General features: G+C 38.2%; 1 protein-coding gene across 5 annotated transcripts in view; it reads right to left on the bottom strand.

Moving 5' to 3' along the window:
- PTPRG (protein tyrosine phosphatase receptor type G) overlaps nt 1-13,584 on the bottom strand; it is a 703,723-nt gene that overhangs the window by 27,402 nt on the left and 662,737 nt on the right. For all 5 annotated transcript variants that reach the window (XM_038565974.1, XM_038565976.1, XM_038565973.1 and 2 more), the window contains 5 exons: nt 9,072-9,168; nt 4,121-4,203; nt 3,797-3,931; nt 2,489-2,623; nt 360-532 (listed from right to left, as the gene is read on the bottom strand). In XM_038565974.1, coding sequence (XP_038421902.1) covers nt 360-532; nt 2,489-2,623; nt 3,797-3,931; nt 4,121-4,203; nt 9,072-9,168 — 623 coding nt within the window. The remainder of the gene's footprint in view (nt 1-359; nt 533-2,488; nt 2,624-3,796; nt 3,932-4,120; nt 4,204-9,071; nt 9,169-13,584) is intronic.

Here is a 13,584-nt window from a genome sequence, read left to right on the forward strand (position 1 = left end):
AGGACCCCTACAGAAAAGCCATAAACAAAATCTCAAACTCTTTAGTGTAGAAAGCTCTGAACTTGTGTTTTAAATTCAGATTTCTAGGTAAGAGAAGCAACTTAAAGAATCCCTGTAAACAATGGGGATTTTATTAATACTAGATGTCACAAAAATTGGAGATTCATCCTCTAAGAGAAGATTTTGTTTTAACCTCAAATAGCAGAACCCTCATAGATTGTACCAGTCCCAGTTTTCAGTGGAAGACTCAGTTTCTAAATCAGACATAGCAGGGCCCCAGCAGGCCCATCCTCCATGTGTGCCCACTCCACATGTTGAATCCCAGGCACAAGAGAGAAAAAGAAGGGTGCTGGCCCCACCTGCAGTGCACCAGCACAGGGCCCATTTCGGGCGTCCGGGCTGCCGAGGACCTCCTCACAAAGGTCAGGACCGGGAGGGCATACTCAGGGACTCCCATGTCAGGCCACTGAGTGTAGTGATACTGGATCACTACCCGTTCATTCTGACGACCCTTGGGATTTCCCTTCTGACCCTAGGAAAAAGGTGAAAAAAAGAGGTCTTTAAGCAGATGGTGGGCATTCTGGATAAAAGTAATGTCAGGATATAGGAAACACAGCCTTCCATTTCCTGTGCTCTAACTACTGTTCCTGAGCCAGGTACTTTCCCCTTGGCGGCTGTCCCCTGCCCTAAGTGGAGACACTACCTAGATGGGGAGTATCAGGCATCTAGGAGAGAAAATGGTTTAAGACTACATCAGGAATGAACAGTTCATACCAGTTTTTTTTGGATGTGGAAGCATCTCAAGAACTTTGTAATCTGCCTAGACAGCCTCAATTCTGACTTTCTGCCCCAGCCTCAGAGGCTGTGCAGTCCTCTGCTTTCATCTGATGTCATCTGACGGTGGGCCATTCAGGAGCCTGAGTGAGTGCTGGTGGCTGCTGTACATTCTCCAGGAAGTGATTCTCAATCTCCAGAGTCAATAATAAATTTACCTGTCACTTTCATAAATGAATTTTTCAAAGTAGTTTTCTTGAAGTGGCTGAGCTTTTTTACATTTTAACTACTTTGGATGAAAAATTTCCCCAAACAGGTAACTTGCTATTGTATGTTTTTCTTATAACCAATAAACTTATAAAGTCTGAAAATTAATATTTTTTTGATGACTCAAGGTCATTAATCAGTCAACACTGGAGCAAGTGAGGTGTTTGGCCTTGTGCTTCAGAAGCTTGATGGCTTTGATTTCTGAAATCTTCTGTTAACTTTCATTTCCCTATTTCTTCCTCTTTTTCAGTTACTTTCTCCTGTTGCACTGACTACCTAAAGTTCCTATTTGACTTTCGTCCTCCGACTTTAGTGGGTTTGTAAAATAAAAGTGGGAGATGTTAAATACTTAAAGGGTTTCCATGAGCAATGGGCTTTGTAAATATAAGCTGCTTATTGGTTAGTTTAAGCCAGCTAACATCTCTATTAGAACACATAAATACAGTGCTACCTGACTTTTCTATACTTCTGCCATTCTAGGAAAGGACTACACATAGAAAAGACTGTTAGTCTTGGATCACTGATGGGTTTCGGAGCCAATGAAATTGTCTGTAAAACTTTGAATAAATGTGAATGTGCATTCTTCTGGGAAGTGGGAGGGCTTTAGTTTGATCACATTCTCAAAGATGTACAAGACTAAAAAAAAAATTACTCCCATTGCTACAACCAACCACCATTCTTAAGTCTCTATAGAGCAATTACTTTACATTTTCTTAATGAACATCTACTTAGAGTTCCTAGTAATGCTGTAATGATCCATGAATCTTGATGGAACAGCAGATTTTGAACAAAAGAAATCGAGATATCTTGAAAGCATTTTCATCAGGTGTGGAAATCAGATGTTAACAATCGTATAGTAAAGGGTTATGTTGAGTCATCTTAGGAAACACTAGACAAAAACAAGTTAAAGAGGTTTCTTAACTTGCATTGACCACTTGTGTGCATTGTGTGTATTTCTAAAGGGGAATACATGTTATGTAGTATTCATTTTCCATACTTATTAAATAGCAGAATCTCATTTTTGCAAGCATCTTGCATGGTCAGCATTCCTTGGAACACACATTGGGAAAATAATGCTTTAAAACTGTCAGAAGTTTGCTATTGGAAAGCTAAATCAACAAACAGATGCTGTTCTCATTGCTGGTCACCAAAACCTAGGAGTACTTTTCTTTCTTTCTTTTTCTTTTCTTTCTTCTTTTTTTTTTTTAAATGAAGCCTTCATGAGGAGATTAAAGCATTTAATCAGGCCAGTTAAATTCTATTATGTGCTTTGCCAGCATCTTTCACAGCATACATTGATGTCAATCAAATGGGTTGTGAAAAAATGTTTTTTAAAAATACTTTTTTAAAGCCAAGTTGGTTCTGAGAATTGGCCTTGGTTGTACAGTAATTTTCATACAAGTTTAGAGAGAAATGCCCCGGCAGCCCACCCATATTCCTTCAGTACCTTTTTAACTTTTGCATTTCTGACTGAAAAACGGCGAACGGTGTAGCAGGCATGTACTTTTGTGCTCTTCAGTGTGACAATAATGTTTCCATACTCCTCACTATTCTCTGTTGGCCAATACTGATCACATTTTCGCTGCAAAGAGGAAAACGTTGTCAGTTCCAACTGCAATTTATGCCACAATTGTACTGTTGGTCATGTGATTCCCAGCGTCTTTAAAACAGGTAATGTCATTATGTAGCTGAACTGAAAAAGGAACATAGGGGCTCAATGGCTGAGCGGTTGACATACCTCTGAAGAGGTTAACCTTGGGACAAGTTTGGGCAAGATCATTTAAGCAATGGACCTAGTATCATAACCATCTTTCAAAAGAATGTACTTAGAAAGAAACCTATATTAGGCTGGTAAGAAATATGGTTGACTATGTTAGGAGGTTTGTGTTGCCTCCAGAGTTGCAAGAGAGTCTCCTAACAGTGAAAATCTTCATTTTACAAAACTTGGGTCACCAAAGGTGAGACGGGGACTCCACAGTCAAGGTGAAGATGTAGTAATTCTGAGTAATGAACTTGAGACTTAGCATCTATTCCAGCCTAAATTCGCATCATGTAACATAAACTCCTGGGCAGCCCTGGTGGCTCAGTGGTTTAAGCGCTGCCTTCAGTCCAGGGCGTGATCCTGTAGACCCGGGATCAAGTCCCACATCAGGCTCCCTGCATGGAGCCTGCTTCTCCCTCTGCCTGTGTCTCTGCCTCTCTCTCTCTCTGTGTCTCTCATGAATAAATAAATAAAATCTTAAAAAAAAAAAAAACTCCTAATCTAGTGACTTCTAAAATATTAATCATCTTAAAAGAAAAGGTTCTCATAATGATGGTCAAGGTGTTTCAACAGTGTTTCCGTCACCCCCACCACTATCAGTAGTTCCCCCACTACACTGTGTTTCTTCAAACTTCCCTGTTTGTTGTGCTTTCTATTTCTTAGAAGGTCCTTCTGTAACTCCTCTTCTCTCATTGTTCACATCTCACCTCACATATTAGCTCCTTTACAAAATCTTAGTCCTAGAGGATGCATCTATCCCTTCTATGGCATTATACTCTATTCTCTATACTCTATTCACTCCTCTTGCCACATTTAATTCCCTCTTGCTCAGCTATTTCCCATCAGACCACAAGCAAGATATGGGCAAGAGAGGATGCTTTTCATCTCCTTAACGCTCTATACCTCGTCAAGTTCCTACCCTACACCAGGTGCTTCATAAATAGTTTTTGAATGAAGGTACATGATTAAGATATTAAGCCAAGATGCTCTTACTCTTCCTTTTTCCACCAGGTTCGTAATCATGATAATGATTCCAGTGTTTTGTTCCCAAATCATCCTCCAGAAATCTTCGAATGTAGACTTTAAAGGTCCCTGGGTGGCGATATAGGCTTTTGCTTTGTTGTAACCCTTCAAAGATGACACAGCACAAAGTAAGATCAAAGCAGTATCACAGACCTGTTAATAATTCAAGTGCCTTCTCTATTGAATAGGCTGTGTTTTTAGTAAAAGCTCCGTGCAGTATTAAAACACGTTCAACAGTCTCTGTAGCACTCTTTAATTATCAGAAACAGGTTTATAAAAACATTTCTGACTTACATCAACATAGTTTGCATTAATGTAGTCGCTGTGCTTAGAGTCTTTTCCTGGTAAAGGTCTTAACTTCACCCTACTGTGATCATCTATAGAGGATAAAAAAACAAAAACAAAAACAAAATGTGTAATTCAAAAGCTACCAGCATTCTAAAGCAGAAACCAAGGCAAATAGGTAATGTGGCATCTCCCAGACTGCCCCAAGAAAACTTTAGTCAGAACGCAACTAAAAATTCAAGGATACAGCATTGAAGCCCAACTTAAAAACACAGGAACATTTCTATTTCTACATCATGCTCTGACCTGCGAGTGCCCAAAAAATGCAAACTAAAATCCTTATTAGTTCAGGTAAAATGATTTCAAGTTGTAACCCTCCAAAATGTCCCTGTCCTGGATTTTAAAACTAAGACCTCTGATTACCCATGGCCCTGTCCCTTTTCCATTAATACAAATATAAAAAGGTGATTGTTATATGAGGTCCAGAACATCATCTATTTGTTGAACATCTATTTTCAGGAGTTTCCTTTGCTAAATTCAGTCAGGTTCTCTTGGAGTGGCAGGGAATCTAAGTAAGTGAGAGAAAGTAATCTCATTGTAGGAATCTGATCAATGATCAGATTTTAGGATCCACTTAACCTCCCTCAGCTTATGAACACAAAAGGGAGAATGGGATACATGCCTCTTGTTGCCCAGCAAAGTAAGCTTAAGTTTTTAGGGCAGCAAATGAAATAAAAAGAAGTGAAGGTCCTAATTTTATTTTTTCTAGCTAGGAACAGAATGAGCTAAGGTAAATTTACATTTCTGGTTATAATCATAAAAGGCTAGTTCAAGGAGACCAGTGAGTGGTTTAGCCTAGACATTAATGACCTCAAACTATTTATCAAGCACTTTTTGAAAGCCCTCTCCACTCTCATGACTGTCAATTGCTTTTGTTGTTCTGACAAACTCAGACTACACTTATTATGCAGAAGGGCTGCTTGCTAGAAATAGGTTCTAAATGACAATCCCCCCCCCCACCAATTTATCTGAATATAAACTGCTATGCTTTAGCTCAGCTATATTATCTTTCAGACTGACAAATAAGAATACATATTCTTCAAGTTGCAAAATTCATATTTAATCTAAAAGGTAAGAGCCTCTCTAAAATAGATCAATACAAGAGGTGGTACAGTAGCATCCACATATACTTGAAAGTTGTAATGGCTCTATGAGAAAAAGCTGTTCATACGTTTTGTTTTGTGCACAGTAAGTTTACTTGTTTCATGACAGTCCCATCCCATTTTTTGCTATACTAAGCCCGTAACATAGGGGCAAATCAAGTGACTGGTGATATACTCAGATTCTGACCAGGCGTCACGAACACCAGAATCCAAATTTCTGAACTTAGAAAAATAAAATTGCATCTAAATTGAATTTGTGAAGATGAAACCATAAACTGTATCAAACAGTGTAGAACACTGTATCAAACCATGATGGTACACTTTCCAGGTAACATCATGACCTTTGGGCATATCATGCAGATGCTGCTTTGGGTTTTCTCCCTCTTTTTTGCCACATACTTTCAGCCAAGCACTAAAGTCACCAGAATAATAAGGGTTGCCATAGTGGAGATAATGATACATGTGGATATACTCAAGGAACACCTGTGTATATATCCTTGCTTGACTTACATGGTTAGAAATGAGATTTTATATATATATATATATATATATATATATATATATATATATACACACACACACACACACAATCTTACAATCTTGGCAAGGTGAGCCTCAACTGGGTAGGCCAACAAATACTGTCAGAGTCCATCCATTCAAAGACTAGAGAGAAGAGCAAAATTTGACTCTTCGCTGGTTCTCTTTGTTACCTCCTCATTCTCTTACATAAGTAGAACCAATACTCTTATTCAAAAATGACTTATGTTTCTTGTAAAACTTTATCTATAGAGTTAGAAGTAAAACTATATTAGTAGATGGTATTACTTTATATAGATATTCTAAGGAATTCACAAAAAAAAATGAGTTCAGCTAAGGTTGTAGGATTCATGATCAATGTTAGGAAAGATCCTAAAATTAAGTAAACAATTCCACTTATCATAGCATCAAAACTAATAAAATACTTAAATTCAACAAAAGAGGGACACCTGGGTGGCTCAGTGGTTGAGCATCTGCTTTTGCCTCAGAGCATGAAACCAGTCCCAGGATAAGTCCCACACTGGGCTCCCTATGGGGAGCCTGCTCCTCCCTCTGCCTACGTCTCTTCCTCTCTTTCTGTGCCTCTCATGAATAAATAAATAAATAAAATCTTTTAAATATAATTCAACAAAAGAAGTGTTAGACAATGCAAACTATAAAATATCCTTGAAAGAAAAGATGACCTCAATGAATGGAAGACATCCCATCTTCATGGATGGAAGGCAGTACTATTAAGATTAATCCACAGATTCAGTGCAATGCCTATCAAAATCCCAGCTACATCTTTTGCAGTAATAGAAAAGTTGATCCTAAAATCGGTATGGAAACACAAAGGACCCAGAATAACCAAAACAATCTTGAAAAAGAACAAAGTTGGAGCATTCACAGTTTCCAAATTCAAAAAATACTACAAAGCTATAGTCTGTCATAAAGACAAAATGGTACCGGCCTAAGGATAGATATATAGATCAATGCAAGAGAACAGAGAATCTAGAAATAAACCCTTACATTTATGGTAAATTGATTTCCAGTAAGGGCACTAAGGCAATTCAGTGGAGGAAAAAAGAGTCTTTCTACAAATAGTGCTAGGACAACTGGCTATCAACATGCAAAAGAATAAACTTACACCCTACCTCACATACATAAGAGTTATTTTGATAAAAGACCTAAATGTAAGAGCTAAAATCATAAAACTCTTTGGTAGAAACAAAGTTGTAAATCTTATGATCTTGGATTAGGCAGTGGTTTTTTTATATAAGACACCAAAAGCACAGACAACACAAGAAAAATAGTATTTCACCAAAATTAAAATAATTTTTGCTTCAAAGGACACCAATAAGAAAGTGAAAAGACAGTGCACAGAATGGGAGAAAATATTCTGCTGTTTATCTATATAAGGGATTCGTATGCAGGATGTATAAAGAATTCCTACCACTCAGCAACAAGACAAATAATCTCACTTAAAAATGGACAAAGGATCTCAATAGCTATTTCCCCAAAGAAGATCTACAAATGTCCAATAAATACATGAAAAGATGCTCAACACACTGGGTATTATTTAAGACTGATGAATCACTGAATTCTACCTCTGAAACTAAGAATAAACTATATGTTAATTAATTGAATTTAAATAAAAAATAGAGATGCTCAATATCACTAATCATTAGGGAAATGCAAATTAAAATGACAATGAGATACCACTTCACACCATTAGCATAGCTATTTTATATCTCTCTCTATATAAGTAACAAGTGTTGATGAGAATATGGACACTGGAACTCTCATATATTCCTGGTGGGAATGTAAAATGGTATAGCCACTTTGCAAAACACTATGGCAGTTTTCAAAATGTTAAACATAGAATTACCATATGACCTAGCTATTCTATTCCTAACTATATATCCAAGAGAATTGAAAATATATGTCTGCACAAATGTTCAAAGCAGCATTATTCATAATAGCCAAAAAGTAGAAACAACCCAAATGTCCATCAAATGATGAATGAATAAACACAATGTGGCACATCCATACCGTGGAGTATTTTTCAGTCATAAAAAGGAGTGAAGTACCAATCTAAGCTACAACATGGATGAATCTTGAAAACATCCTGCTAAGTGGAAGAAACCCAGACACAAAAGGCCATATAGTCTATGATTCCAATTAAGTGAAGCATCCGGAATGGGCAAATATACAGAAACAGAAAGTGGGTAAGTGGTTTCTAGGGGTTAGGGAAAAAGAGGAATTGTGAACGACTGTTAATGGGTATGGGGTTTCTTGTTGGGGTGCTAAAAGGGTTCTAAAATTAGATAGTGGTGATGGTCGTACAACTGCGAATATATACTAAGAACCACTGAAATTCAGTTTATATTTAAATTCCCATTTAAATATAAATTAACTTTAAATGGGTGAATTTCATATGGTATGTGATTTTTTATCTTGCTAAAGCATTATAAAAAGCTTTATCTACAGTAGTGTTCGAATTTAAATGGTTCAGTTGAATGCACTATAAAATCTTATGGAATGTGTTCCTTACCCGAGTGCATGTTACCCATAAACATGTGTGCCCCTGCCTTTAATATCAAAGCATATATTATCTGCCAGTGACCCAAACCTCAATGTCTATGAGAAGTAGCATTGTAGCCACAGAAGTATGCCTATGCTCCTTGGGTTTTCCCACAAGGCTCTGTAAGAAGAGTGCTTATTTGTTTGCATCTCTTGTGCCAGAATACTCCTGACCTTGGAAATATGGTAGAAAGGACTAAGCACATGGGCCACAAGGACTGGTGGCTCTATCACTTGAGGTAGAGACCACTTAAGGTTATTACCTAGTCTTAGAAATTCAGCTTATTAAGAAAAAAGAAAGAAAGAAATTCAGCTTATTGATTCAATTTTCAGCATTCCTACTTATGTTTAAAAACTTGGCTCTCCCTGCTTAAAAATAATGTCAAGAGAGCCACAGGACATTCAAACTTTGGTTCCCAGCATCTGGTATGAAATCACTTCATGTGAGAACCGTGAAGCTCAGAACATTTCTTTCAATCACCTTTTCTTAAGCTGAGATCTGACAGCTTAATGACAGACTTAGGGAGTAGTAAATGCCTCCCCACCCATCCACTCTTGAAGATGGGCTAATGAGAGGTTAACTGGCAAGTGTCATTCTCTTCTGGCATCTTGATTCTGATTGCTTGGCTTTCAGCTTATCCCCAGCATGAAGATTTAATTTCCTCACAGTTGAAGATAGCTTAAAATTTATTACTTACATGCTAAAATGTTGATGTATCTGTTTTTGTGCTTGTTATCTGGATGATTGGAATGTTCTGCAGTGATGTTCATATCAGCCGTACAGCGTTGGACTTCCTGGTGAAAAAAAAAATCAAGATTTCAAAGATTTTAGACACTTTTCAATGTTTAGCAAGGGTGAAGGAAGAAAAGAACTATATATCCAAAGGCATGAAGTACTCACTACTCCCTAGCCACAGCCACCATTACCTCCCCAAACTTAACTTCAGACATAACTGACAAATTCATAACAAACGTATTAAGGATGTGAAGAAGATAAAAGGATTTATTTTTTCACTAATTCATCAATCTACTGCATTCCAGATTGTGACCTAGGCGTGGGGATTATGAAACATTATCTCTCGTTGAATATGTCACAGTCTGATGGGGGAGGAAAACCAGTCAAAAGATAAGGACAGTCAAATGTGATTAATAGGAAAGAGGCCTCAAGAAACTATAGTGGGAACACAGAGGAAGGCTTCAGGCAGATCAGTCACCTGAGTCTTAAAGGATAAGCAAGAAGAATTTTCCAGAAGTATAAGCTCCATCATCATTTGCAATATGCTTATAGACCACATAGCTTGTTTTATAGTGATCAGAGTGCAACGTGATTATATTCTGTTCTGAAGTGATGCTAATATATTAGCCCAGTGACCTGTCCTAAGTGGCTCAAATATATATAGATTTGATGAATTATTTGCGAACTCTATTTAAATTATCTATCTTTAGAAAAACAGCAGTGGAAGAGGCAACTCTTCTGCTCCCTTTGCCACGAATGTAAACATCATCCATTAGTGTAATATAAGGTTGCTGTAAAGTCGATTTTTCTACAGTGTCTGGTTCAAACCCAAGAAAGTACTGGCGTTAACTAATAAGGGACGTCATTAGCAGTGCACAGCTGCTACAAGAGCAGGAGCCAGTGACAGAAAATTATCAGGAGAAACATTTTACATGTAACAGATGTAACAGAGTTTAGGTGCATGCAGACGTTTTCTTCACAAAGGAGATACATAGCAGTTACGGGTGTTTTTCATAGTATTTACATTAGGCATAATGAAAACAAAGAACTGGCTGTCTTTTATAGTCACAAACTACTTCCCAGTGAGGTGTCCCTCTCTTCTCTCTAGAGAGGAACTAACTCACCATGATCAAACAATTTGAAGTCTAAAAACAAAGAGTCACTACCTATTCAAAGAGGCCATACTCATGAACTCCCGATTCTTCGAAGCTGTATATTTAATTTTTCATAATTGTAGACCTTCCCAGTGGTCCATTAAAAAAAAGTCCACAGATATTAATTCAACATACCTCTTGGGGAAAAGTGTGTCTCATGACAATTCTTACATTTACTAAATGTGATAAACTCTATTTTCTCTTCTAAAATGGTTTATAAACAGGGCACCTGGGTAGCTCAGTGGTTGATCGTCTGCCTTTCACTCAGGTCGTGATCCCGGAGTCCTGGGATCGAGTTCTGCATTGGGCTCCCTGTGGGGAGCCTGCTTCTCCCCCTGCCTATGTCTCTGCATCTCTCTCTCTCTGTCTCTCATGAATAAATAAATAAAATCTTTAAAAAGTGGGGGGCACTTAAGGCTGCTCTTGGTTCTTTTTTCTAAAATGAGATAGAGGGTAGACACAAAGTGAAGAGTCTGATTATCTTTAACATCTCCAAAAATATAAGCATGCAAGGTATGCTCAAAGTATTTGGGGGTACTGACCTTTTAGAATAGCCTTGAACGCCCAAGGCATAATACTCATTTGAATAGTTTCAGGGGCAGAAAACCTTTGAAAATGGATTTGTATTCTGGAAGACATTAATTCAATCTATACATAAATTCCTGAAATAAGTTGACATCCTTTTGTTTCTGGGTTTTGAAGGTCATACTTTTGGCATGGGCTGGGTTGCTATAACATCTTGTGTTAAGAGATTATAGCTTTACCTACTTTAGTTTGATAGTCACTCGGTTTATTGATTTTTTTTTTTCCATTGTATGGATCTGACCACCCTAGCTATGGACTGAGCTCGGGCCTCTATTATAATATAATGCAATTGACCAAGACTGCTTGGGAGCAGCTGTCTGCACTGTTTAGAGCAGTCATTCAATATGGCCAATCAAACTCTTTGTTATCTAAAACCCTGGGTCTGATCCGTTGCCTCTATTTCACTTTTCCAATTATGTGAATGACAGAAAACAAAGAATAGCCATAAATAATGTTAAATCTGATTTTATTAGAACCCGAGGGGTTTGCCTAAGGCCTTCTGATTTTGTCTTGTGGATAATAATGTCCATCTGTAATTCCTTGCAGAACTGTTTGGCTCATTTAGATGCTGATAATATCATCTGATCCTGGAGTGGCTTTTCTCCATCAGAACCGACATTTCAAAGTTAATGTGATTTTAATAGGTGTTAAAACCCTTTGAAGGGACACTGGCTGATGGAGTGTATATAGCAAAGTTACCTATTTGGCACTCTGATCAATAGTTTAAGATGTAAGCTTGTTTGTATCGTCCTGTCCATAAAACAGAGCTGGAACTCTCAGAATGAATGTTCGGAGTCTCGATAGACACAGAATCACAGATGAGAGCCAAGTGAAAACAAGAGATTTAAAAATCAAGAAAAACTTAACAAAATAACCACAAGTCGATATATTCAGATTTCTTGGGAGACAGGCTAAATCACCTGCTGCCTGGAGTCAATGATGTGAGAAGCAAAAGGCATGTGGAGACATACTGTCCTACTATTCTGTGGCTCGATGTGAAATCATGATTGAATAAAAATACATCTGGAAATCTTTCAGATTACTCAGTGTCACAAAGGAAGCTGACAAGAACACACCAGGACCAGGCGACCAAGTGATAGATTGAGTATATGGAGCATTCTTGATGTAGGAGTTCAGGCAGCCTACAGTTGTGTTAAGGGGAACGTGCTACCAAAGATGATCAGTTTAGGTCATCGCTATGGCTTGGTGCTTGCCTTGTGTCTGACGCAGCAGCACTGGCCCTCGCTGGGTACTGGTGACATGCCATCTTCCTGATTCTGCTCAGGCTACAAACCACTCTCACACCCAATTTCCTCATATGCCGCTTTGACTTCATTATTCTCTTCCTCAGAAAGCTCTGGATAGAACCCAGATTCCTTAGGCAGGCTTTCAAGGTCCCATCCTATCTTCCACCAGCTCCCTTCCCATTCTCAGTTTTACCTCTGCACCCTTTGAAAAGACCACAGAAATTCCTGCACCAGGTCTATAAAGTTATTTGTGAGATTTGGCTCTCTCTCTCTCTCTCTCTCTCTCTCTCTTCACTCTTCATAAAAACCCCAACTATGGTTTTCTTCATGCTAAGGATTAAAAATTTTTAAGACATTTCAGACCCTAAGTGGCATTTTGTCACAAGGACTCAGAGTCCTTTTCTTCCATCTTGAAGGCTGCAGTCTCATGCAGCATGACCCTTGTCTGGCGACGTCCTATTGTGTATCACTGGCAACGCTGAAACACTGCATCTCACATAAAATGATTGTGGCCACTGATCCCTCGAGCACATGGGCTCAGGTGGACAAAGCTTTGTTCTCCTGATTTAAGATGAACAACTGGCCCAAATTTAGCTCAGCTGGAGTTAATTGTAAGCGAGGCGATTCCCCCAAAGGATCTCTTCAAGGGGTATTGGACCTCTGGCCTCATCTCTTCACTCAGCCTTCCAGCTAGCTAGTGATGCTTCTGACCCCTGCCTATTAATTCTGTTGACCCACATAGCCTCAGACTCTCTCCTTTTGAAAGCTAATGCTAGCACTGTGCCCTTGGAAGCTTCCTGGGTGAGAACTGTGGAGGCCAAGGAAGAGTGACGTTGAAATCAGCTCAGGTAGCCAAGGGAATACAGTCATAGAATGCCATCCTGAGACAAGTATTGATGTTATTTCCAGGGACTGCAAAATATGCTAGAGGTATGATATTGCCAGCTCTTAACAGTCTCCAAAATTTATCTGACAAGGACAAAACACTTGCTGCACCACCTCTAGACAAAGACTCAAAATTACCAGCGAATCATTTTTTTCATTCTCCTCCAAGCAACAAAGTTCTGAAAATATGACAGCTATTTACCAATTTTTTTTCTCTTCCATCCAAGATTTTAAAATAAGATGGCACAAATAGAAATTCTGGTGAAATAGTAAAAAATTATAGAAGCTTTTCTTCTTGGCCCTCCTCCAGAACTTTCTATCAGTATTAGCATTTTTTTTTTGCTTTGTCCACTCCGGTCTCCACACCCACCAGATTGAACTCCTTGAGGGCAAGGTCTCAAATTCAACTCTGTACTTTGTATTATGTCCACAGAATAACAGGTATTCCATAACTGTCAGATGAACTGTTTTTATCTCTTAATACCCAAACATCAATTGTTAAATAGTATTTATAATTTCAAGATTAGTTCTTTAACTAACTTTAAGCCTCTATTCAGATGTTGTATAAGATTATTATAAGTCAGATTCTCAACCCTCTGGAATG

The sequence above is a fragment of the Canis lupus genome, chromosome 20 (assembly GCF_011100685.1).
Source record: "Canis lupus familiaris isolate Mischka breed German Shepherd chromosome 20, alternate assembly UU_Cfam_GSD_1.0, whole genome shotgun sequence".
Taxonomy (NCBI): Eukaryota; Metazoa; Chordata; class Mammalia; order Carnivora; family Canidae; genus Canis; species Canis lupus.